At 46.2% G+C, this 26671-nt stretch overlaps 1 protein-coding gene across 5 annotated transcripts in view; it reads left to right on the forward strand.

Moving 5' to 3' along the window:
- The first annotated feature begins 7065 nt into the window (after window positions 1–7065).
- dscaml1 (Down syndrome cell adhesion molecule like 1) overlaps window positions 7066–26671 on the forward strand; it is an 83050-nt gene continuing 63444 nt past the window's right edge. For all 5 annotated transcript variants that reach the window (XM_028961183.1, XM_028961184.1, XM_028961185.1 and 2 more), the window contains exons 1-3: window positions 7066–7192; window positions 16622–16942; window positions 21846–21992. In XM_028961183.1, the coding sequence (XP_028817016.1) occupies window positions 7150–7192; window positions 16622–16942; window positions 21846–21992 (511 nt within the window). In that variant the 5' untranslated portion in view covers window positions 7066–7149. The remainder of the gene's footprint in view (window positions 7193–16621; window positions 16943–21845; window positions 21993–26671) is intronic.

Here is a 26671-nt window from a genome sequence, read left to right on the forward strand (position 1 = left end):
CAACTTTCAGTTCATTTCAGCGACGTTTCTTCTATTATTTATTTATTTATTTATTTTCCGTCACATAAACACACACTCTAGCGTTTAAAAGTTTACAGGCATTTAGAAATGTCTGTTTTTCCATGGAAAACCATGAAATTTTTATTGTACAAAAAGATAAATAAATGGTTATTTGCCAAAGTTGAAATAATAAAGTATATATATTTTATATATATACACCATAACACTGCACTACAGTTCCTGACAAAAGTATTGTCACTTGTGTGCAAATTAATCTCAAGGCCGCTGAAATATATTTCAGTGCAATGTTTCAGTGCAAAACATCAAATAATCAACTGTCAAAATGTATTCTAATATTCAAAGCTTGGTAAAGCCCAAGTGTTGACGCCTTGTCATATGAGCTTCATGTGACTAATAATGGATCAATTAGATGTCAGGTGTGTATAAATAGAACCCCAGTAAACTAGATTACTACCATGATACTAAAGTGTTGATTATCAAGAGGCTGAAGACCAGATCCACTGCTGATGTGGCAGACGCATTTTCATATTAGCTATTTCTAGCACCAATTAATTAATTAAAAGTCAGGTTAATAAATGACAAGACTTTTCTCAGGGACTGTAGTGAGAAGAAGGCCATGTTTATTGCTTATTTAATCAGTGCAATGAGTAAATGAATATTCTTTTAAAACCATATTGATATGACATTGCTTCCAGTTTATCTAGTTTGATAGATATTTTTTTCTGCGTTTTACTTTTCTATGTTGAGTACGTTTCAGACTATTTCAACTTTAACCCACAAATGCAGCTGTTGGAAGAATTAAATCTTATACAATATTATTTATTCAGCCCCCTGCTCAAAATTGGAATGAAAACGTGTAAGTTGTGTAAATGTGCCTGTATTCATTATATACGCGTTATTCTTGACATTTTTGTGGTGCCACTTTTTTTTTAAGCTTTCCCCCCCGTGGGGGACCGCAGGACGGTTCAGTTTCTGGAACAGGAGCGCCGCAGGACGACAAATCGCATTAATCACGGCGACAAGCCTAAGACCGACTAATTATGCGCGGATAAACAAGCCATTACGAGCGCAGGCAGGAGCTGTCGCGAACGGCGGCGCGTGCACGCGTGCGCGCTCCCCAGCGGTTGCCAGGTCTGCTTTTTTCGCGCGGCCTTTAGCAATCTGTTTGGGCTGAAGGTAGGGTGGACGTAGCTTTAAAACATTGTATTAATATACAGTACAGGCCAAATGTTTGGACACGCCTTCTCATTCAATGTGTTTTCTTGACCATTTTCATGACCATTTACATTGGTATACCAATCTACAAAACATGGAGACCTGACCTCCACAGTCACCGGACCCAATCGAGATGGTTTGGGGTGAGCTGGACGCAGAGTGAAGGCGAAGGGGTCAACAAGTGCTAAACACATCTGGGAACTCCTTCAAGACTGTTGGAGAACCATTTCAGGTGACGACCTCTTGAAGCTCATCGAGAGAATGTCAAGAGTGTGCAAAGCAGTAATCAGAGCAAAGAAACTAGAATATAAAACGTATTATCAGTTATTTCACCTTTTTTTGTTAAGTACATAACTCCACATGTGTTCAATCATAGTTTTGATGCCTTCAGTGAGAATCTACCATGTAAATGGTCATGAAAATAAAGAAAACACATTGAATGAGAAGGTTTGTCCACATTTTTGGCCTGTACTGTATATTATATTGTATATTTATTTTATCATATATATTTTTTTATTATTATTATTATAACATTCAGCACATGCCTAGCTAGGGGCTTGATAATGTAAAATACCTTTTAAATGCACAGCTCTTATAAACTGTGCCATAGTTAAAACATTTCTTTTTAAATCTCAGGATTCTATCAAAAGTAATTTGAGCAAGGTATCCATGTGTTTATTTACATCCCATCTAGACCATTGTAATGACTGATCCAACCCATAATATGCATCTATTGGTCACTTTCAGATCGCTCGATTGTTTCCTGCAAGTTTCAGGACTCAGTTAAAGATTTTACTACATATAAGAAGTTGTGCACCATTGTGCTCCAGTTTGAGCACTGAAGCCACTGCTTGTGCATCTTCCTACTTTCACATTAAAAACCAAATGTAGCCTAGTGGCTAACACACTAGTCACAGGTTCAAACCCTGCCTTCTACCATTGCGTTTCTGAGGTAGACACTCAGAATTGCCCTGAGTGTCTCCAGGGGGACTGTCCCTGTTACGACTGATTGTATGTCGCTCTGGCTAAGGGTCTCTAGTAAATGCCATAAATGTATTGTAATGACAATTGATTGACCTAGTGTGCATGCCAGACAAGGTTCAAGTCAGGATTCAAACGCACAACCCTGCAGGTATGAGGCCATGTCTCTAATCACATTATTTGCATTTGTTTGCCCTTAGCCTGTGCTAAAGGAAGAGATTGTAAAAAGACTCTCTAGCAGTTTTACCTTTTTTTTATGCATCATGTCAAAAACATCATGAAGCAGGTATCAAAACCATGAAAGTGCACAACATATTCCCAGATAATTTCATGTGTTCTGATTCAATTACCAATTAATTGCATTAGAGAAATAGCACTTTTATTCAAATGTAGTTAGGACTTTTGTCCACCAGCCCCCGGTCCGCCACCCTGCCCACAGGGGGCACACCACCGCCCACAGGGTGACCACCCGGACGTGGACTAGAAACAAGGTGACTGAAGGTGAAGGTGTTTTTCCAGGTTTTCCATGGTCCTGTATTTTTTAAAATCATCTGCCTTGTCGAGTTGTGCGTTTGGGTCCTTCCTGACTGCACTGACCCTCTGTTCCACGACACGGCAGTTTTAACCAGAGCGACTTACATGAATGCTTTAAAATGTCCATCGTAAAAGTCTCTCATTTATATGGAACAATCTGATCCACTAGCTGAAGAAATCCGTGCCCAACAGTGTTTTTTTAATAACTATAGTTCAGAGGCCTTTTTAATCCAAGTAATTGCTAGAAAGGAAAGTTTTTGTTTGCATTCAAAGATCTTTGCATACTCCGCTGTTCTAACATTTAGTGGGAGTTCATTCCAGCACCCAGGAGCCAAGACAGGGACGAGTCTAGATGAATGCCTTCCTAGCATCTTGAGAGATGGTGATACCAGTTGAGCTGTGCTGGAGGATCGGAGAGATCGAGGTGCAGAGCGAGGAGTGTCGAAAGATCTGAGGTAGGAGGGTGCTGCGTTCTGGATGAGCTGGAGAGGTGGAATAGCTTGAAGAGGAAGACAGGACTGTTGTAAGTCCTCTGGATAAGGTCGTCTGATAAACGCCATAAATGTAAATGATACACCGTGGCATGCCCAAAAGGGAGAAACCAGAAGGAGGCGAAAACATCCTACAGGTTTTAAACAGGTCTGTATCTGTATCTTTATATGTTGTAGAAAGTCTGAATTAAGGTCTTTTATTTTTCAAATATTTCGTGCACAGGAATTAAGCAGAGCAAACATCAATACCTGGTGAAGCACAGCATCGTCTTCGTCAAGACAGGAGAGAAGCCTCAAGCACATGGTACTGGTTGAAGCCTGCAGGCAGGGTGAATGAGCCGTTTGAGGTGGGCTTCACTAAGGCCACAGAAAAAAAACGTGGTGCAGCGCCGCTCAGACACAAGTCGGAGCTGATCGCTCCACAAAGACCTGATGACCCTGGGTTTATCACTGAGGATGTGTCCGAGCTGCACCAGCTTGATGTTTTTTTAAGGTTTATAATCAACCTAACTTTTCCACTGGCTGCTTGGTTAACTACTTTAATTGGGATTAGGTTTAAAATGTTGCTTGTCAGAATGGTAGGGTGGTAGTAGCCTGGCAAGAAAGACACTCGCTTACAAACCACAAGGCCCCAAAAGTCACAGGTTCAAACCCCACCTACTACCATTGTGTCCCCGAGCAAGACACTTAACCCTTAATGTCTCCTGGGGGGGGACTGCCCCTGTAACTACTGATTGTAAGGCGCTCTGGGAAATGCTGTAAATGTCATGGTTTGGTTTCAGAATCTACTTCTTGGTGGGCCTGGGATGGGCTCCTGCCAGTGAGTGAGTGAGTGAGAAACTGCTTGTTCCAGCAGTGCCATTAGAGCAAGGAGCCGTGAGAAAATAATGAAAGCGGGTTCCAAGAGCCAGCATGGAAATACCACCATCAGATTAAATCCTGCTTGTTTGCGCAGTTTTTTTTTTTATTTCCTGCAGGTAAGCACCTTCGCCCACAGCTGCTCCAGCTAACGGTTAACTGAAAATTGCCTCAAGGCATGGAAGTACTGAGCAGAGCAATTTCGTTATGAGACGATCTTATCGGTAATTTGACCTGTAGCCACTAGATGTCAGTATACTTCATTAGTCAAATGAGCAGAGCTGATCGTTGCAGGGTGGCCAGCTTGTCCTTGTGTGCAACCTTTAAAACTCGCTTTTATTTAAATGATGGCGTGATTTTTTTTATGCAAATAACGTTACACTAGCACAGCTGGTAAAATTAATTACATCATTCGTTTAGTTACCATCTGTATCAGCAAATTCCATTGAATTGATTTTAACAGTTAAATGAACCTAATATGCATTCATTATGAATGCAGGTGCACACATCTGAATCTTTCCAGTGTAAAGAGTACTTTCCCTTATTTTTCTGATCCATGTTCTGACAAAATAGAAACAAAGTTTGGATGTTTTGTGATGTCATTTGTTTTCCCCAGAACATATAAAGGAATAAAAAGCGTGGGACATAGATCTGGAGATGTGATATCTGCATAGCAGCCCACCCTCACCTCCCTCCCAACCTCTCCTTTTCCTCATGCTGTCCTCCTCTGCTCATTTGAATAAATTAACACCCCCCCCCCCCACCACCACCACCATCGTCTCGCTCCACCACCTTCTCCTCTTACTTATGTTTCCTCCCCCACCTACAGCTCAAGCCGGAGAGGGAGGACCAGAAATATCTTTCCGGATCTACAGACGGCTTCGTGGAAAGGATCTTAAATGTAGTGAAATATGTTCGTGCACAGAAGTGTGCAAAATGTGCATGCAGATGGGCACAGACACGCCGTATGTTCACCAGGAACCCTCACACTCCTGCACACGTCACCCTCGCACGTGCGCACAACTCCGGCGGGGTGCGTGGCGCCGGGCGCCTCCCGCGACGAACGCGGGCGGGTGTAGCCCGGCGAACTGTGCGGCCTGTGTCTTCGGGTCCCATGTGGCGCTCCCTTCGTTAGGACGCCATTTTGGATCTCATCTGGCTAGTTAGCATAGCCGCATTGCAAACAGGGCCCTTCTGGGGAGGCCGGAGAGTCAGAATGGAAAGATGGACGGAGCAGATACGGTGTCCCTCCACCCCCCCCGCAGACCTAGCCAGGAGATAGGCTGGGTACTGAGCCGGCCTCGCGTCATAATGCCAGATACATTAGCACTAATATGATTTTACCACGTAGCCAAGGCCTGGGGGGGGGGACTCTGATTGTCTGAGAATTAGCATTAACATTCACATTAACCTGACCAGCCCTTCCTTCTCCACTTCTGCCCGTCTCTCTCCCCCGCTCGCTCGCCCTCCACACGGCCAACTGGCTCCAGGCAAGAACCAAGTGCGGGACGAGGCGGATGAATCATGTGCAGAACGTCCGCAGTCGGGCTGCGGTGAAGCGCCTGCAGTTGAGCGCTGTCCTCACATATCGGGTTTGTCATTTTTCATATGCCGCTCCGGATGTGCGGCGGCGCTAACAAGGGTCAGGTCCGACTGAGCTAGGAAATTCCTCTGATGATGCACCAAATGTGGCACGCAGCCCAGCATCCCTGTGATTTTACACCAGTTTTTTTTTTTTTAAATGCACGCTTGTGTATGTGTGTGTGTGTGTGTGTGTGTGTGTATCTTCGTTACCACAGCGTTTATGAATGTGTAAGTGAGGACAGAAGCCAGAGAAGCATCTCTCCACCTGTTACGCAAGCGAGTGTAAAGTCAGGAGATGGAGGCTGTGGGCGTGCCAGACTGAAGATGGAGAACATCCTGCACCGTCCCACCCTGTACCACGCAACCCTTCTAATTATTCCTTATTTCTTCTTATTTTTGCTTTTGAGGTCCATAGAATTTGCACCAAGGGATCAATAACACCAGAGCACGTTACACCAGGGGGTGGGGGAAGGGCGTGTCAAGCGCGCGCTGTCGTGCGTAAAGTGACGTCGGCGGGGGGGGGGGGGACTTCTCGGGACGTTCGGTTGTGAATAAATCTGCGGCTTCAAATAAAAAAAAAGTTATCGACTAAACGTTGAATAGTTGTGGTCAGAACGTTTTTTCGCCATTTGGTTGTATTATTTCAGTACGAGTTCGGATTTCGGGGAGGTCACGACGGCGACACTTTGGGGAGCCACGGTCTTCAGACGACACTCGGAAGCACTTAGAGCAGTTTGAGGAGTTTTCTAGGTCCTGGACCAAAATGAGGGTGCACACTGCTGAGGTTATTAGTGTCAGGGTGCAGGGTCAGTTCGTAACATACGGTGTGCTTAAATACTGACGCATCTTCACGCCCCAGGACCCTCAGATCTCGGTACCTCGGTCCTTCTCGCTGTCGGAGCAGTTCAGGACCACGGCACGGAACACGTTTTCTGGACCCCGACAGGCGATCGTCATGACAACGCGCCGCTGATTGGCCGTTAATCTACCTCCGAGACGTCTCGGATTCTGAGTCGGTTCGGAGCCGCTTTATATCATGCGTTCTCGAAAAGATCACCCCAAAATGAGACCGAACCACTCCTTCGAGTTCGGAGAAACGTCGCGCTCTACCGTCCCTCTCTCGGGGTCCCTTCATTTTATCCGAAGTTGTCTTGTACAAAAGTAAGACAAAGGGACCGGACACCGGCGACCCGATAAAACACCGCCGTGAAAAAGTCCGGGTCCGGTCGCCAGGTGAGAGCGCCGTCTCTCCCCCCATCCGTCCCTGCGCGCTCCACGCGTGGCTCCAGCGCCGCGTCATCGGACCGGCCTACCGGAGGGGAGGGCAGGGGGCGGGACCGGAGCCCCTCTCCCCGCTTCTCGGCGCCGCGTCGGGCTGGAGAGTTCGCCGGGGAGCCAGCACGGAGCGCCGCGCACACGCCGGGACTGCGACCCACTCCTGAGAAACACACCTGCTCTTTATGGCATGTGGCTGGTAACATTACTCCTGCTGTGTTCTCTACGACAAGGTGCGTCGCGTCCTCTTTCCTCCTTCTTTTTTATTACGGTGTCCGCGCGTAAAAAAGCGGCGAACTGCCCGTAAAGTTGCGCTTTTCGCTATAAAGTTGGTAAAATGCGGGTGTTTATGACTGCTTCGGATGCGAAAGCCCCCCCGTCGTCAACAGACAGCGTTAAGTTCAGCTGTTCTTCCACCACCCCCCCCCCCCCACCCCCCCACCATCCAAAAAAAAAAGGGGTCTATAAGGTGCAAAATGAAGGAACCAGACGGCGTGTGTGTGGCTCCGTGGGGTCTGTGGGGGGAGAAGATGATTACGCTGGCCAGTTATGAATATGTAAAATGTCGGAGGGGAGAGAAGCGGAGATCTTCACGTCAGATGGTGTAAACCGCGGTGGCCCTTCGTCTTATTCACCAGTTCGAAGTGCAAGAAATTACGTTGACTTTGCGAACGTGGAGCTGGTCGGCGTGGTGGGAAATAGTTTGGGTTTTTATGTAGATAGAATTTTTTTGGGGGGATGGAATGATCAGACCCCCCCCTCCCCTGGCGTAGCCTGTCGAGCGAGATGTGCATGTGCTGTAACCATTTGTGCATAAATAGTACCGTTCTGACTGGTTTTGTCTTAATTTTTTTCATTTTTTTTTTCATTTCGTCAAATTAAAGGCCAAAAAAATGGCACTTTTCGCCCCCCGCAGTGGTAATCAGACCCCATTCTAATTATCAGTGGTGCAATTAGTGCTCCTCCATTTTCTGTGCTGCCAGACCCCGATCCTCATCTCGGGGAGATTCTGCATGCAGATGAAGAGCAGCCAGGTCCTTCTGCTTCACGCCTCTTCTGCTTGTTGGGTGTCTGTGGACTTTTCTTTTCTGTTCTGTTTTTTTTATTACCTCCCGACATACGCATTCAATTATGCGGGCTTGTTTATTCCCGAGGACGATGATGGTGATGAAGACGACTGGTCTTTTTTTCGCATTCTGCACACTCAAACTTATGCACGTAGTCAAACGATCCGGGAAACGTGGAGGGTTAAGACGCGACGCAGGCGTCGAATCTGCGTTATAAGGTGCACGCTCTGGTTATAACCACCCTACACTGAACAGGGCTTCTTCTTTTTTTTTTTTTTTTTGTGCATTTCATTGGATTACATTTGCATGATATCTCTTGGCCTTGTCGATGAACGAGATTGTGCGTGTGCTCTGTCGAGCGTTGGAACAGGATCTAAAATGGACCTCCATATAGGGCGAAATTTATTTATTTAATTGTTTACTTATTTATTGCGTGTTACACTTGTTTGTGTTTGTGTGTTTTTTTTTTTTATATTATTATTTATGGCGGGGTCTTCTCACCCTGACGGTTAGCGGCGATACGAGAAGTAAAAACGCACCTCGATTATCATACATGCATATGCATAGGGACTGCGCATTTTTTCCCCAACAGGGCCGCTCCTCACTTTCAAGGAATGCGGACAGAACAGCTGGATTTCGCCACACTGACCACCTCGGCCCTCGTGTGTGTGTGTGTGGGTGTGTGTGTTTTCGCCATAATGGATTTGAAATGATCCGTCAGTTGAATGATCCCCCGCTGGTGGGTTCGACCCGGACAAGTTCAAGCCTATTGCCCCGCGCGCACCTGAACCCCGGGGTGGGAACGAGGGGTGTGTGTGGGGGGAGGGGGGTGTGGGGGGGGGGGGTACATCTATCCCTCAACGTCGTCTGAAGGGTCGATCAGTCGCTTTATGGAAATGAAATGAAATGAAATGAAACACGAAGCAACGACGAGTGCTGCAGTATTAAATTCCGTGGAAATTTCCGTTTCTTCTTTCATATACGCCGACAAATAATAATCTTAATAATAATAATAAAAATAACATGCGCAGTCTAATTATACAAATAATTCCAGATTTTAATATATGTTACACAATTCGAACACAATTTCGTTCAGTGTCGGGCCGCAGGTCTGCTGTAATGCGTTGCATTTTTATTTATGTATTTGATGAATTCAGATTCGTCCATATAACGTTTCCGAATTTCCATTTCATTCATTAACAGGGAACAGGCTTTTAAAATTATTATTATTCACTCGTGCTCCGTTTCAGTAGACATGTCACACCATCCCGCAGCTCGCTGGTGTGTGTGTGTGTGTGTGTGTGTGTGTGTGCTGCGACTTCGGTGTTTAGTTTAGGGATCAGCAATCGTCAGGTTCGTCAAATTTGTGTGGCGGCTGCGATATTATCCGGTCTGATCCGATTCCCTCAACATTTGCCTAAATTAAAATGTGACTGAAAGAGGATTGCCACGTCCAGCACCATTCAATCCTGTTTACATAATAATAACAATATTAATAATAGTCATAATAATAATGAGGGCGTTATTAATTTGTTGCGTAAGAGCAATATATGTGTGTGTGTGTGTGTGTGTATGCAAGAAAAAGAAAGACTAAATAAAGTTAGTAAAAATGTGCACCGTCGCGTTTTAGCCAAATGTTCACCTCTAAACGGGTTACAATGTCACCCCCCCCAGACTACTCCACCTTCTCTGCCCCCCCCTCCGCAGAAATATGCAAAATGAGTTTCACTTTTCTCTCTCTCTCTCTCTTCAAATCCCCTGCTCTTCCCAGCTGCGCAATTAGTGCGCAGCCCCGGCGCATCCCCCACTCCAAAACTAAATCAGGTCATCGGCCATAAGGGCTCCATTTATTTCTCTCTCTCTCTCTCTCTCTCTCTCTCTCTCATAGGAACTCACCTTATGGAGAATAAATCAAAAGGCCGTTACGTTTTATATTTAATCATAACGTTTAGAAAACAAAGACGCGGTCTTTTAATGCCGATTATTTTAAACCGGCCTCGTGGGTTCCCTAACGGGGACGTGGGTTTTTTTTGGACTGTTCCAGGTAATAAAACGCACCGTTGTAATGAAATCGAAGCGGAATTAAATCGAAGTCGAATTGAACACGTACGGCCGAAGTGGCGGGGCATTAGAGGACCTTTCTAACAAAGTCAAAAAGCCATAAGGGCAACCTCATTTCCTCCACGGACTCGGGAGCTCTCCAAACTTTCTCCCCCGGAGGTGCGCGGGCGGGAGGGCGCTGCTGACGTCACCAGCGCGCTCCTCGAATCGCCGCGTCCCTCGCGCCCTTCTCCCCTTCTCTTATTCCCTCTTTTTTTAAATGTTCCTCGTCGTCGGTGTGTAGCGGACCTGTGGACGCCCTCCTCCTCTTCCTCCTCTTCCTCCTCCTCGTCCTCAGTAATAACAGCCTCGCGCTCCACCCCGCGCGGTCACAACAAACAAACAAACAAACAAACAAACAAACAAACAAACACTTCCTGTTCCCGATCCCGCGCTCGTCCCCGTGGCTGCGCGCGACACCTGGCTGCTTTCAACCTGGTCATGTACACACACACACACACACACACACACACACACACATACCGACACACACATAGTTCATATTTTTCATGTAATAAAAAAAATGATTTTAATTTATATATACATATATAGGTAACTATGTGACCTGTAACCTGCACAATCCCCCCTCTCCTCAGATAAAAAAGATATGAATCAACCGGTTGAGGGTTTCTTTTTTTTTTTTTAATAAATAAAAGGCATAAACATAAGAGTGTTTAAAACTGACACTCGGAGAGAGAGAGAGAGAGAGAGAGAGAGAGAGGGGGGGGGGGGTAAAAAAAAAAACCCACACCTGCCCCTCTGAACAAGCGGGTCCATGGCGGATGCTGAAATCGCTGCCTTTTTCACTGACGCTGCACTATCAGGGGATGGGGGTATAGTTGCTGTCCTGATGAGGCTTTTTTTTTTTTTTTTAACTTCACACGGGCACGAGTGGCTCTTTTCACTCGTTGGTGTCAGTTTCTTCCCACAGAATCGGTGGAATTCTGAACTAGTCGTTCACAATTCACAGAGCAGACTGAGCAGGAAATACAGGGGGTCAGAAAGGAGAAAAGTACGACCACCTGATGCAAGGAGAGTGTTTTTATGACTTTTTATACATAAATCTACATTTGATTAGATCTGCCCACAGGGAATGTTTAGACGCCGTATCCTTCGAGAGGGTTCCGTCCCGGGGCTGAAGAGCTCATGCTCTTCACTAATTCAGCAATGCGATGGGGCAGCCCTGAGATTCGGCCCGGCCCGCGCCATGCCGTGTCAGGAAATGAGTGTATTTGTATGCCTAGATGCAGAGATGTGTGTGTGTGTGTGTGTGTGTGTGTGGCTGGCAGAGTGAGAAGGCAGGCGCATGCAGATGAGAGACAGAGAGCTGCATTATGCATAGCGCCTCACCATGGGCAATATCCTTCCCACTACCATACATATTCAAACAGCATTTTCATATGTGTGTGTGTGTGCGTGTGTGTGTGTGCTCACGAGCAGGACTCGTATTGGGGGGGGGGCAGCAGCACAGTACGAGGGAAAGTGGAAAAATGGAGGGGGGAAAAGGAAACTGCGAAACGCGAAGAGGGGAACGGTGCGGGCGACTTGATTTCTTTTTGTTTTCTGAAAAAGCGGCGAGGAACCCAGCTCTAGGTGGCGTTCCCCATTAACGGCGAGGTAAAGAAGGCGAGAAAAGAACGAACGAAAGCAGGAGCTAAAAGAAGAGAAAAAAAAAGGAAGAAGAAGGCACGCAAGAGGCAGACATCATTAACGGAGAGGCTTAGCGTTCCCTCTTCTCTCTTCCCCCGGTTTCTGCATATGCCAGGGAAAATGGCGGGGAGCCGCGGGGCTTCTGAAGGGCTTCGTTAGCCCTCCTCCGAGTCGACTCAGAACAAAGGGACAAGGAATTGGGTTATTTTATTGGGCCCTTCACTTCGCCTCATCAATTTCCGCCGCCGCCCCCCACCCTCCTTCCACATGTCTGACCAGAACTCGGGCCTTTTTTTTTTCCCCCCGTCCTCCCGAGCGAGCCGGCCGCCAAAATGTCCCCTGCCCCGTCCCTCAGGTTGCGTCCCCTCCTCTCCTGATGCCTGCAGACCATCTATTACGGGCAGCCTGCCAGCCGGGTCTCACCCGGACACCAGCCTTGCACTACGTTGGCCCGTCAGCCCTTCCTCGAGTGACACCGGTGGCAACAGAGCCGCCACGCCATCTTCCGTCGGTTAAATAAACAAATAAATTAATAAGTAAATAACCTCTCTCGTGTAGTGATGGGACATCCCCGGGTCCCCAACCCCCTACCTCCTCCATATTGTCCCAAGCCTTCTGCTGCCCATCACCCAAACCCCCCACTGTGAGATTATAGATATTGCAATCTTTATTATGGGGGTTTGTGCTTTAGGCTATAATCTGGTGTGATGGGTAGGGGGGGAGGTGGCCGGGGGGTGAACCGAGTGACCTGGATTCGCCAAACTCCAGTAGGACAGCGGCCATATCCATATTTCCACAACCCACCCCCACTTACAAATCCTACTTCCCGGCCGTGATGTTTCATCTCATTCTTATTTATTTCTCTTTTTTTATTTAAAATAATTAAGGCTGTGTGAGAAACATATACATATCAGATTTTTTACAAATAAGTGTTTGCTTTATTTAATAAATAAATGTTTTATTCAATCTGTTCATCTATTTCTAAATCGGGAATTGTTTCTGTCCCTGGTGCTGAAATTGAGGGACTTTTCCAGTTTGGATTCCATGTCCATGGTGCTGAAAGCTTTCCACCACTGGAAGTGTGGGGGACATTATATTTGTCACGGCTCAGGAACCAGGGTAGGCTGCACTCAGGCCGGAAAGGCACTTAAGTCATAGGGCCGACCGGGGACTGTTCCATTTTGTGCATGGCTTGGACCACTGATGTCTGATCCCAGCAGGCCACAGTCTACCACTCAATCTCATGTCTCGGCTTCAAATCAGATCCATAAAATCTCCAGCCGGGGCCTTAATCCCGAGCATGGATCCGGGACTCCTGCACTCCGTCCGGCCCTAACCTGAGCCCAGCGACGCCGGGGTCAAGCAGTCGACTAACGTTAAGTTCTCTGGCCGGCCCCGAGGCATGCTTTAACCAGGGCCTTGGTGGGAGGCCCAGTCCGCCGCCCCCTTCTTAATCTGCCCTTCCCTGGGGTGGGGCGAGGGAGAGGCACTCCACCGTGTGGCGATTACCGGGCTGGGGAGGCTCTCTGTGTGTTCAATGCGAAAGGAGATTATGTGGATTTCACTCTCTGCGTCTGGCATACAAATTCCAATCTCATAACATCCATGTTCTGTGGGAACATAGAAAAATTGTGTGTGTGTGTGTGTGTGTGTGTATGTGATAGAAAATGAGTGTGAGAGAGAGAGAGAGAGAGAGAGAGAGAGAGAGAGAGCCCTCCTTTACCCAGTTCAGGCTTTAGCCTTAATCTCAGCCTTTCAATTCCCTGCTATTGCTTTTTTTATATTCTGTGTTTTGCACATGGATTTTTTCTCAAACTCTGTTGCATTCTGATGTATATTTTTATTAGGTTAGAACCAGAAAAAGCAAATGACACGCAAAAGTATTACACAGCGAGTAATAAAGTGAATTATTTCCCCTCTCCGTCTCTCAACAAAATAAACCCGTTTACAAGCCAGGTAAAGAAATGAAATAAAAAAGCAGGACCATAACATTGCTGAAAACATACTGGGGTTTTTAACCTGAAGGCTTGAAAAGTAATTCAGGAAGTGCCCTCACGCCTTGTAAAACTTTGCAACAAGCCTTTTCTAGACTAAGGCAGCACATAAGGTCCATCAACCTTAGATCATGGGCATGCAGCAGCCTCACCAGTGGTGCCAAAAAGTGCAACTAATGGATTAGGTTCTATATGATATTTCAGAATAATAGACAATGTTTGGAATATATAGCTCCAAGATTTTTAAAGGCTAGGACATGACCAGTACATACGAATAAGACATTTATCACAGTGGGGGTCGAATACGGGATAATTTAAGTTCAGACACCTATGCACAACCGTAGACTGTAGAAGACAGTGGCGGGCACAGAAGGATGCTGAATTAATAAAGTTGTTATCAGATAATGGCTCATTCAAGTCCTGTTCCCAGGCCCTTTTAACCCCTTCCACAGAAGAATCTTTCATTCACACCAGTTTGTCACATATAGCAGAAATGAACCTTTTATGAGTTGGAAGGAAAGTAAGGCACATATTTACTGTACTTAAAAACTGGTGCTTCAGGAAAATTTGATATCTGAAATTTACATTTACATTTACAGCATTTACCAGACGCCCTTATCCACAGCTATGTGCAATCGGAAGTTACAGGGACAGTCCCCCCCTGGAGCAACTTAGGGTTAAGTGTCTTGCTCAGGGACACAATGGTAGTAAGTGGGGTTTGAACCTGGGTCTTCTGGTTCACAGGCGAGTGTGTTACCCACTAGGCTACTACCACCCTGGAAGAAAAATGAAATGGAAGAAATGGAAGAAAATGTCTGGTCTGTGTGTATGTGGGAGACTGAAATTTTTCAGAAAGCCGAGCAAAAGTTATTGTCAGTAAACAGGTCAATAAAGCATACTATGCCCCTTTGAACGCTGTCTCATCGGGGCCCACAGTCTCACTGTATGCCAGACAACTGGATTATCACTTGACTTGTTTGGGGTCAATGGGAGGGAAGATCCAAGCAAGGTCAGAATTGATATACATACCACATATATGTTTTTTAAACATTTTTTGACATAAGTAATAATTCATCATCATCGTTTTCCTTGTATTTGCAATTAGGTTGCTTGTTGCATTCTGGCATGTTTTAACATCTTCCCTTGTTGAACACAGTCAAAATCGGAGAAATAAGGGTAATCCAGGACTTAACCTTGTTGACATAACCTGTTAGGACGTATTCATTAAGTGCAATTGCCTCAGTTGAAAGGTTTCTGTTTCCCTTGGCTTGGGAGGGACAGAAGCTTACCCAAGCACTCCTGTGAATACAATAGACACCGAGACATGACAGATTGAAAAACTGTCACACATCCTGTGTTACCGATGTAAAAATGGTCAGATTGCCGTCAGTGAGGAAAAAAGGAAAGAAATCAATGACGGTATTCATCATGCAACACGGAACACACACAGTGTTCACTTGAAGCGGTGTCGGTGAACAAGCCTGACTGTCAGGGCTCCCCAATCGATGTATGCTCTTTATCTGAAATAGGCATGCGTATTACATTTCACAGATCATGGCTGCGACGGTCCAGAAAATTCGCGCCGTGAGAGCCATATAACCCATTGCCATGCTTTCCCGGGAAGATCGCGGTGCAGTAATGAACAATATGACAGTATCACACCTGTGATTGGCCAAGCGGGGGGGTCAACTAAAACGCTAACTGTTATGGTTTAAGAAATTTCAGGTCTTCCTGTCACTGATGTTCTTTAATGATCCCCCTTGAGTGGCGTGGTCCAGTCAATGCGAATAACTCCGAATAAAAGCCTCTGTTTGAGGTTTTTGAAGAATGAAATGGTATAATGCTGTCCGTGTTTCGGCAGGGAAAAAAGTAAAATATTTGGCAGCCTAGTGCATTTTTTGCCTTTTGTTACACTGCCAGTGGCAGGTATGCAGTGTAATGAAAGGCTCCTCTTGTTCTAGAAATAGAGACTTTGGAACTTGGATCTGTTTCGTTTTTGAATCGCGTAAATCCTGTAGCGTACCGACCTTACGCTTTTTGGCTGCGTCTGCACTCAATCAGCTCTAATATAATGTGAAAACCGGGAATGCGTTTTTGTGCAGGAGAACTCTTTAGTTCATAATATAAATACCCTTGTTACCTCAGATGCCCAGTGGAGGAATAGTAATTGATTCTATATTTGGGCTCCATAGCGTTGGCCTAATAAAAAGGTAACCCAGTCAGCAGGCTAGGGCCCAGCCTCCATTTCACATGATAAGTAATTGTCCGCATTTCTCCGTGGATGAATGATGTGGAATTGAAATATTCTATGTTCATTAATAATTTCTCGCCAGTTGAACACAACCACAGACCCTTTACTTGTGGCAATTGTTCCAACCACAGGGCAGTGGCGTGCAGTCTCAGCAACCCACCAGTTAGACCCACCAGTTATACATGTCTCAACACATGCCTCAATGACGCCATGAGTTCAGGTTTATTGCATTTATGAATATGCATTTGTTTCTTCTTTTTTTTTTAATTATACATGATGTAAATGCTGATTTGTTGAGCAGTTTGATTATTTGTGAATATTAATTAAAATGGTACACTGATCTATGCTTATTGAAATGTGTTTACTACACATGGCAACCTTGCTTGCATGGGCTTGCATATTAGCTAAGTGTGGTTCTGTTCTGCAGTATAATTAAATGCCTTAAGTGTGAAGATCATGTGATGTAACCTTTACTAACCTCTGAAAAGTTTATAATCACCGCACTGTAAAATGATTCGTTTTGCATTGAGAAGAAGCTGCTGTGTGCATTTGGGAAAACTGGTTGACCCCAGAACTTTACTCTGTCTCCCCCTTCCTCAGTGCACAGCGAGGATGTGGTCTCGACGCAGCTGTACTTTGTGAACGCCTCCCTGCAGCGGGTGACCTTCTCCAGCTCGGTGGGGGTGTCCCTGCCCTGCCCCGCGGGCGGCGCCCCCAATGCTGTTCGGCGCTGGTACCTGGCCACCGGCGACGACATCTACGATGTGCCCCACATCCGGCACGTCCACGCCAACGGCACCCTACAACTCTACCCCTTCTCCCCCTCAGCCTTCAACTCCTTCATCCACGACAACGCCTACTTCTGCACCGCAGAGAACCTAGCCGGCAAGATCCGCAGTCCCAGCATACGAGTCAAAGCAGGTGAGGGAGAAGTGGACGTGGGTGTATGATTCCAACCATGCGTCGGCCTGGATCTTGTCTCCTCTTTTACTTTCTTATTTGTTCAGTTTCCAATGTTTTTTTTTTTTCCCCATTTGACAGAGATTTTCATATGAAACTAAAACTGATTTCATATTTGGCACTCTGTGTAGAAATGTTTACTGACCTCTAATGTCTACAATGAGTCTAGTTTACATTAAACTTTAAATTAAGCAAATTTAAATTGTGTCAAAAATATGTAAAATTTGGAAAAAATCCCATTATGTTATTTGAATTTGAGGAGTTTTGACAAGGGCAGACTTTTCAAGTCTGATAAGAGATAAAGAAGTTCTAGCAATACTAGATCCAGCCTGCACAACATGCCTTTTGTTAGAAATAATGAGCGTTATTGTGGTTACAGCAATAGAAATGACTAAACTAAATCTACACGGTTTTGGCCATTTATCCTACATGTTGAATGGAATTTTGTTATTGTGTAGTATTGACAATTCCAAAAATATGACCAGTTGTGCACAAGCAACTGGTTTGTTGGTAAGCTGTAGAAATGAAGTATGGAGGGATTTTCCCCAACTCTAATTTCCTGGACGAAATTGACAATAATAGCTCCAATGTTAATGTCCAGCTGCCTATTCATATCCGATCTATGTATGGATTCGTCCTTATCTCTTCGTCTATGTAATATTGTGGAGCTTTATGCTTATATGTTCTAACCTGTTAATCCGCACCATATGCCAGTGGACTTTTTTTTTTGTTGTTAAATCTATATGTTGCCGCCTCATTCTGAATGGAAATTGCAGTCGGAGCTTAAGTAATGGCAGCGTGGCACATGGGCGTCCCTGAGCTGATCTTACTTTTTTAAAAGCCGCACGCAGACGGACACACGCCGCTCGCAGACAGTTGGCAGGGTGACCCCGCTGTACAGTGCCAAGGTCACCGCTCGAGTGCGGGGCTGCCCGCCCAGCAACAGGGAGGGCTCTGTGTGTGCTCGTGCACAAACACGCACACACACACACACACACACACACAAATGCCAGCCTGTGCAGCGCCTGTGCCAATGTGCGTCCTTTCTCCCAGCCTCCATCTGTCCTTTAAGCTAGAATCCCCATCAGACCCGCCATGGCGCACACCCACTCCCAGACAGGCATTCAGCACAAAGGTAGACACCTATGCCGAATGCTGTGGAGATTTCCACGTGGCGTTGTGAGAGATCAAAACTGGACCTCCACCCAGTTTATTTGGTGTTTGGTCCCAAAGGATGGAATGAATTACCCAGCAGCCATCAACCGGATGAGGCGACTTTCGCCTCCAATAATTACACCAATTAATCAATTAAGTGCTGAGGCCGACGGAAAGTGCCAGAGGACCTTGCCACCCACGTGGACCCCTCAGGACCCCAGAACTAGGGTAAATACCAGGCGAATTCAGCCGCTCACTGGTTGCCATGGGCGACAGGGCGGGGAGCTGTAGGGTGTGGTGTCTCAGGTGGCCCCGGAGAATGATGGCAGCTGACAGCTCTCTGTGTGACACCTCCCCACACACCACCACCACCTCCTCCTCCTCCTCTACTCCTCTCATCTTTCCCTCCCTCCCTCCCTCTCTGCCTCCCTCCTTCGTTTTTCACACCCTCTCCCTTCCTGCATGCTGATTCTGTGCCAATAATAGCACCGGCACCTGTGTGGATAACTGTACATGTATGAAAATCCCTCTCGCTCTCACCCCTGTCTGTATCTGTCGTCCGTTTCCACCGATAAACTTCCCGGCTCTGATGCGCCTGGAGCGTCCGGCTAATTCGGCGCCGCGGCACGTCGCCTGTAGCAGCAGCATTTATGAGTTGCCGTTGTCCCCCCTTACTTTATGCCTACTTCAATCCCAAAGAAAAGCCCCCCCGTTATTTTACAATTACTGCAACTATTAAATAGCTAGTGACCCCCAACATCAGTGGACGACTCCTTCCAATGCCATCATTTTCGAAAAGTAGGCTCGACGTAATCAATACACCGTACAAGTGAGAAGGGGGTTAAAAGGGGGGTGTTCGTCAGTACAATCCTACCATAATCACCCCCTCTCACGCCGGTTTTCATTCATTTCATTCATCCCTTCTCAACATTGTCTCTTTGGAGTGATGTGTTGCCACACTACCTGATCAGTTTAATTTGACTTAGCGGGGGAATTGGGGGGTTGAGAACTCGACGCTGAGTGCCCGGCAGGAAAAGCCAACCCCCCCCGGGACATAATTGGACGTCCCTGCACAAATCTGGGCCCATTGTTATTCAGGCTTCGGTAATAAGCGTTTCCTGTCCGACCCTTTCTCCACTTCACCTCTTTCATTCCATCGGCTGAGTGCTTTCTATACCAAAATAATTCCTCCTTTCAACATTGTTGTCCTGCTACGCTTTTCACACGTACGGCACACAATGTGCATTATTATTATCTTCAGAAACAGAATAGCCTGTGTGTACATATTTATTTATTTAATTAGAAATAAGAGTCCTAATTTCGATGCCGAGAGGAAAATGGCAGCATCCGACGCGTGAGTTGCTGTTCGACTGCAGCAGGGGAGAAGGATTCCGGGCCGGGGGTTAGCTGTCAGGTGGAGTGAACTTCAGGGGCCTTCTCCACAGACAATCTCGGAGCCAGCACAGGCAGGTGCTCCGCTCCAGACGCCCACACCCTCCGTGCCCTCATCCCTGTCTCTTCAGCTTTTTCTCCCCACCGACTAGCCGATACTCCGACAGGAAATGTTTGCATCTGTCCCCTCATTAACGGGCACGTCCGCTGAGCCCCATTCTCATTCAGTTTGATAATTTTCCCCCCTTTTTTCTTTTTTGTTCTCTCCGCTTTATGAATAAGTAAATACGGTATTTGGTTTCTCTCTAGTTAATAATTTAGGCGACAGTGATACAGGGCTCTCTCCTCCGAGCGCGCCAGCCGATGTTTTAGCCCGTTTCTAGGCAACCGGCGAATATAGTCAGGCATCAGTAACATTCTAATGATGGCGCACATTTACGCATAAACAATATTATTAGCATACTGCTCGTTCAGATGGGTGGGAGCGGGGGTTGCTGCTGCAGTACGCCCAGGAACCCCTCCCTTTCCCCTCACTATTCGCAGGCAGATTATTATGTTCCCTTTTCAGAGACGTTTTTTTTTTATTTTTTTTAAGAGGCGTGCGCCTCTACGTGCATTTTTTTTTTGCCGTCCGGTTGAGTTCGGGTTGAGCGTGGTACGTCATGAACCGCGGACCAATGAAACGCTGGAGTCGGGTTCGGGTCGGGACTTGGGGCCACGCATAAATTAGCACTCTAATTACCCTTTTATTATGTTACTGGGGGAATTTGCCTGAATTGCTTTGGTTACATACAACATCGAGGAATTTAAGGATGTGGAACACTAGGACGTGCCAGGACATGCTAGGACATCCCGGGCGAGTGGAGAATAAAGGGTGGAAAAAAAAAAAAACCTTTAGCCACCGCACAGTCAGCGAGTAAATAAATGCTTGAGTATATTGAGCCGAAAGGGAGAAACTGGGAGCGGAATCGATCGGCGTTATTGATTCGAGTCCCTTCAGCTTCCATAAAAAAGCGGTTAGTTAACTATAAGTAAATATACCGGGACCGTGTGGAATTATTAATACGCCTTTTCGATCGGCACACAAAGGGGTGTACGTCCCTCCCGTCCCCAGACGATCAGGCGAAATTCAGAATCCCGAAGCCACCGACAGACAGACAGGCAGGCCCGGCGTTATTGCCAATCGCAACAGTAATGGGGTGTGTTTGGGAGGAGGAAAGCGGGGACGTTGTAGGACTTTGAGGTTAAACGGCTTCGCGATCACACAAGGACACCGGTTTGGGGTTCAGTGGGTGACACTGGCGGCTGGCAGAACGCGTTATTAATGACCAAGGAAACTCGCCCGCGGCCTAGGCGTTAATTATATAGCCGGGGCGGGAGGCGGTGGGGAGGGGAGGGGGGGTGCGCCAATTCCAGTGACGACTCCCTGGTCTGAGATAGGAAGGCACAGCGGTCGAATTAGATGCGAATCAAATTGCGGTGCCACCGAGTTCTGCGGCCGCGCACTTGTGCGGGCTAATCAAATCTGCGTTGTCATGCTGGCGCTCCGTGGCCGGGGTTCTCTCCCCTTGCTGGAACGAGAAATTAAAATCCATAAGTAAATGGGTGTCGATGATGAAAAGTAAACAAATTGAGTTCCCCAAATGAAATGAAGGAAATTCAGTGCATCTTTTAATTGGCTTAAGCTCCCTTGTCTCTCTGAACTGCGGGCTAATATTCTCTCCCAATAAACTGCGTTTTATGGCACAGCCAGTCGCAGCTTCCCGCGTCTTAGTGTCAGAAGCAGTCCGAGGGCCAATCAGCATCAAAAGTCAATGCACTTTTTATAAAGAGGCCATATTTCGGTTCATTTTTATTATATTCATTTATTACTTTCAAATCCATTCATTCATAATTCGTACATAAATTACATTTGGACGTTAAATGTCTATGTGTATTTAATGTAGATTTGTTGTGGAGGTGTTCTGATAATGCAACCCAGAAGCAAGTGTAAGACGCTGTAATAAAACTACAAAAGGGGAACGAGGTGCTCGGAATTTATTTCTGTGATGTGTTCTTAAGGTTTTTTTTTTATTATATTACAATAACCCGTGCGCGTTTAGCGTGCCGTGTCTCAGGAACATGTCTCAAGTCTTTAAAGAGTTTGGCTCAATGGTAACATGAGATTGCAGAGGTGGTCGGGGTTTTACTCACTGTCATGTGCTCAAACTCAAGGTTGGTAGATGCAAACCAAAAAATGCACTATTCAGTAACTTATTTGACTTCTATGACTTGTTTGTCTCACTGTCTCACCTGTCTTTCTTTTGTCCTAACACAGTGTTCAGGGAGCCATATACGGTACGCGTGGCGGACCAGCGCTCCATGCGGGGCAACGTGGCCGTCTTCAAGTGCCTCATTCCGTCCGCAGTGCAGGAGTACGTTAGTGTGGTGTCCTGGGAGAAGGACACCGTCTCCATTGTCCCAGGTAAGACACAAAACCAGGGTTTGGCGTTGGGGAAATGTCATCATGGGTTCCGGTGCCATCAAATCTGCATAAAACGGTGTCATGTACGTGAAAACCTTTGTGAAAATGGCACCGGAGACCATGTACAGCAAATCTGCATTAAGCTGAAATCCGTCTTTTTGTGCGATTGTTTGTTGTTTCCTGGGTGTGGAGTTGGAATATTTAAAACGTCCCCGTTGCTTGGATTGGGGTTTGTTGTTGTGCAACGCAGTTGTTCGGCGTTAAAAACCTTTTTTTGTCATTTTAGCCACCCTTTCCCAGGGTGGCAGAGGAAGGTGAACGGTGCAATTATTTAAAATGGAGCCGCATAAAGTGCACAAAATGCCTCGCCGGTGCGCGCGACTGTGTGTGGGCAATTCAACGCTCAGTGTGCCCATACCGATGCTCCTGTTTTAACTCACGGCATCCTAGAGTCACGTGCAGTTTTTTTTTTTTTTTTTTTTTTTTTTTTTTGTCGTGGTCATTGAGTGGACAGCCAGGTCAGACTGGCCACTATACACTATTCTATTTTTATCTCTGTCATTGTTGCAAATCTCTGTGTACAATTACTGTGTGTGTGTGTGTGTGTGTGTGTAGGCCTGTGTAAACAATGGCCTCGCAGTTGATTGGAAAATCAATAAATGCTGCTGACAGCCTGCAGGTCAGATAGTGCAAGTAACTCAGCTCGGCTCTTCCTCCCTCTTTCTTTATTCTCCCTCCGTCTGCGCTCATCTTTCTCAATGGAGGTGTGTGTGCGCGCCTCACTGTCCTTCGCACACAGGAGCGTTCATTGATCCAGAGCGGCCGCTGAGTGTGTGTGTGTGTGTGTTTAGTGTGAGGAGGGGCCTGGGGGGGGATTTCCAGGCTCTATCGATCGATCGCGCCGTCGGATTCCCCTCTCTGTTGTCACGGAGTCATGGATACGTCTGCGAGAGCGCGGTCGGACCTTGTAAGTCTGTGAAATTGAATTGCTCTGCTGAAGTGGGGGCGTGCGGGATGGCCGCTGACTGCCTCACCCCAGACCTGTGTACTGGTATTGGCTCTGCGGCGTGTTTGTGTAAAGCTCAGTGCTCGATTGATTAACTGGTTGTACATTGGATTAGCCAAAGCCTGTCGAACCACGGTGACTGGCGCCGCTCAAGCACCACGCAGGCCAGAGCTGTTACACCGACCTGTGGCCTGACCTTTTTGAATCGTCACGTAATAGTGGGACTGTGTCAGTGACAAGCACTTGGGATCATTTTTGCAGGTCTTAGGGCTGAGATCAGACAGCATGCAGACAAGTAAATGCCTGGACTTAGGTGGGTCAGCCAGCATTTTGACCACTTAGGCTATTTTTTCTGCAAGTAAGCTGATTTATTGTGCTTTGGTTTCATATTTAAGGATGTGTGTGTGTGTGTGTGTGTGTGTGCGTGTGTGTATGTGTGATTTGTGTCTGTGTGTATTTCTGTGTAAGTGGAGGGGGTTTAAGAGGATAAGGGTAATAGCAAAGGGTTTGGTGCTGGATTTGGAGGTGAGATTATGCATGTTCTCATTAGTCTGCCCCTGTTTTAACAGACTCCACCCCAAATGCACAGACGTGCAGACATAATCATATACACACATAATTCTGGTCCCATCCCAATCCCCAAAATCAGGCCCTCATCGCCCGAACGTTTCTGCTAAACTTCTCAATGGCAGTTGGCCACGCAATAAATAAATCAATGGAGGAGTCCTGTCCTATTATGGAAGTCAAACAGACACTTTTCATAAGCACGGGTCAGCAGAGCAGAGAAGGATCACCGGGATAAAAATGAAATAACCAGGCTAAATTCTAACCAAAAAACCCACATCCCCCTGGATCCGGCCCGAACACTGGGTTCTTGGACGCTCAGTATTTGACTTTGCATCTGTCAATTGCTCTTGACCTTGTCACTGTGCTTCTTTCTGTAGTGGAGTAATAAAAAGGCTTTACTCACAGGACAGAGGTCTCCTTTTGCATTCACTTCACATCCTCACACGTGATAGGTGTTTTTGAAGCTTCATTAAAATGTTAATGAGATATTTGAGGTTCGGCTTATTGATTATATGTTTGCCAACATGACGGCAAAGATGTGTGCTGACATTCACTGATCTGTTAAAATGTTAGATCAAGCTGTTGTGGATGTCAAAGTGACTTGAATGTGAACTTGAAAATTCTGAAAGTGACTTGACATGTCACATGCCACATCATGTGACTTCTGAGAACTAGAAACAACACTCACTCACTTACTGTCCTAAAATGCTTCGTCCTGTCACTCAGGTCCATCCTGGGAACCAGGACATGTTGCCAGCTCACCACAGGGCTTATACACACTCTCACACTCTCACTTCAGGACAAAAAACGGAGAACCCGTAGGAAACCCAGAGCAACACGGGGAGAGCACGCAACCTACGCACACAAAAGGTCTTGAGCCAGGGTTTGAACTCACTGCAGAACTTAATGGCTCAACAAATCATTAAACCAAACTCCGGCTTTAATGCATGAAATTGGAAACAGGAAAAATCTGTAAACAAGCCCCATCTTCGCAGTTGTTACCATGGCAATGGCTGGCACCATTACACGCACATCCATGCCTGCTGCCAAACATTATCAGTGGTTTAATTAAAGAATTCTGATTGTGCAAACTACAGAAAATTACATTCAGGAACTCACAGAACACCTTCAAAACATCCATGTCATGTCGTCAAGATATAAACTCCTGTATATATCACACAAAAATGTAGACTTTAGACTTTATGGCCATTTACACACACACACACACACACACCAATTTTACATGACCCGTGTCTGTCAGTTTGGCCAGGAGTGCCCCTTCACTCTCTATTCTACTCAGCTCGGTCAGTATGGCAACACAAGTCGCTCTTTGACAGGTTTCGTCCTTTTGTTTCCAGAATGACCAGGAGGACATGGTGCATGTGTGTAGAGCAATAGATGCCAGAAATGAGTGGACTGTTCTGCAGCAGACCTCGCATGCATGACGTGTTAATATTTGACAGCCAAAACAGTCTCACAGGCTTTTTCGTTTTGTTTTCAGTATTTTTAGATTTTTTATTTTTTTTGCTGCAGTTGTGTATTTTTGGTGGTAAATGTGAGTAATTGTTAATTGCTTGTCTAATACAGCGGGTGAGAGAATGCTTTGCATGCGTCAACATGCGAGTATTAATGTGACCGTTTGTCATAGATCCATTCTCCTCCTACCCACCTAGCCAAAAACAGTGGGAGTTTTATCTCATCGCCATGGCAACGGGTGTGAAACAACGGTCGGAATGAGGAAGGTGTGAGGATGCATCGCTGCGTGATTTTTATTAGCACATCACCGTGACTCCAGCCAGTGCATTTAGACTCGCGCGCACGTACGCAAACTGAGTCACGAAGGGCGGACAAATACTTAATCATGCTTATTCACATTAGCCTCTTCAAATACGCAATTTATCGATATCTTTTATACAGCCCGGCAAAAAGCATGAGCAGTATGTGTAGGGTCTTTTCTGCAGGGTCTTGCACATTAGTGATGCATATTATTATCACTGATAATTATTATTGATTTTATGTGTGATTTTAGACTGCAGATGACAAATGACAACAACAGCAACAGGACTGCCATCTTCCTCTCTTTCTCATGGATGTTCTTCATACACCCTCAGCATACTTCCAAATTAAACATATTCATACTCTGGTTAAACATTCAAAGGGAATATTTAATGCCAGCAGGATGGAAGTCATAGGTCTCTGTATCTCTGTCTGTCTCTACGTCTATCTCTCCCTCTCTCGCTCTCTCTCTCTCTCTTTTTCACTGGCGGCCATTTTCCTCCAATCTGCATGTTTAAGACAGAGCATTCACACTCTGCCTTTGTTGAGTAGCAACCGGGAAAAGATGAGTATGAAAAAGAGAGGAGGAGAAGAGAGCAAACGAGAACAAACGGGGAAACAGAGGAGAGAGAGAGAGAGACGGAGAGATGGAGAAATGGAGCGGGGTGTGTGTTCTGTGAGCGTTAGTAATCAGAGCCCTCTTTAGTGAAGCGTGCCGCCACTCCAGCTGCTGTTTCAGCTTCAGTCACCATTTTGTCACATTTCTCTCGCACTCTATCGCAGACCTATTTGCCAGTTAGACGGCGGGGGCAGCTCCAGCAGCAGAGGGTCAGGGAGTCAGGGACCGAGTGACATCAACGCTCTCAAAAAAAGAAAATGAAATAAAACAGAAGTACAGAATGGCCAAGAAAGATGTTCTGAATTATGCACAACGGCCGTGTGACAAAAAAAAAAAAAAAGCATTGGCTGAAAGTAGAAGGTGAGGTTGGACAGATGGACAGAGTGAGGGAAAGAGAGAGAGAAAGAGAGAGAGAGGAGGAGCACTCTTAAATCCTCCGAGCGAAGGGATGATGCCTGCATGTGTGTCCATAAAAGATGCATGCCCCCCCCCCTTATTTATTTCAGTGTCTGTCTTCTTTTTTCCCTGTTAAAGACACGGGTGAGAGAAGGAGAGACGTGTACTGCTTGCGTTCCCGCCGTATGCTTCCGTGTGTGTGTGTGTGTGTGTGTGTGCGATGAGGAGGAGGAGGAGGAGGGAAATGGAAGCCTTTACTTATTGATGCGTGTTTATGCGCGGCGGTGGTGTGCGGGATTGTACTTGTTTATTCAG

Source organism: Denticeps clupeoides, chromosome 19 (assembly GCF_900700375.1).
Source record: "Denticeps clupeoides chromosome 19, fDenClu1.1, whole genome shotgun sequence".
Classification (NCBI taxonomy): domain Eukaryota; kingdom Metazoa; phylum Chordata; class Actinopteri; order Clupeiformes; family Denticipitidae; genus Denticeps; species Denticeps clupeoides.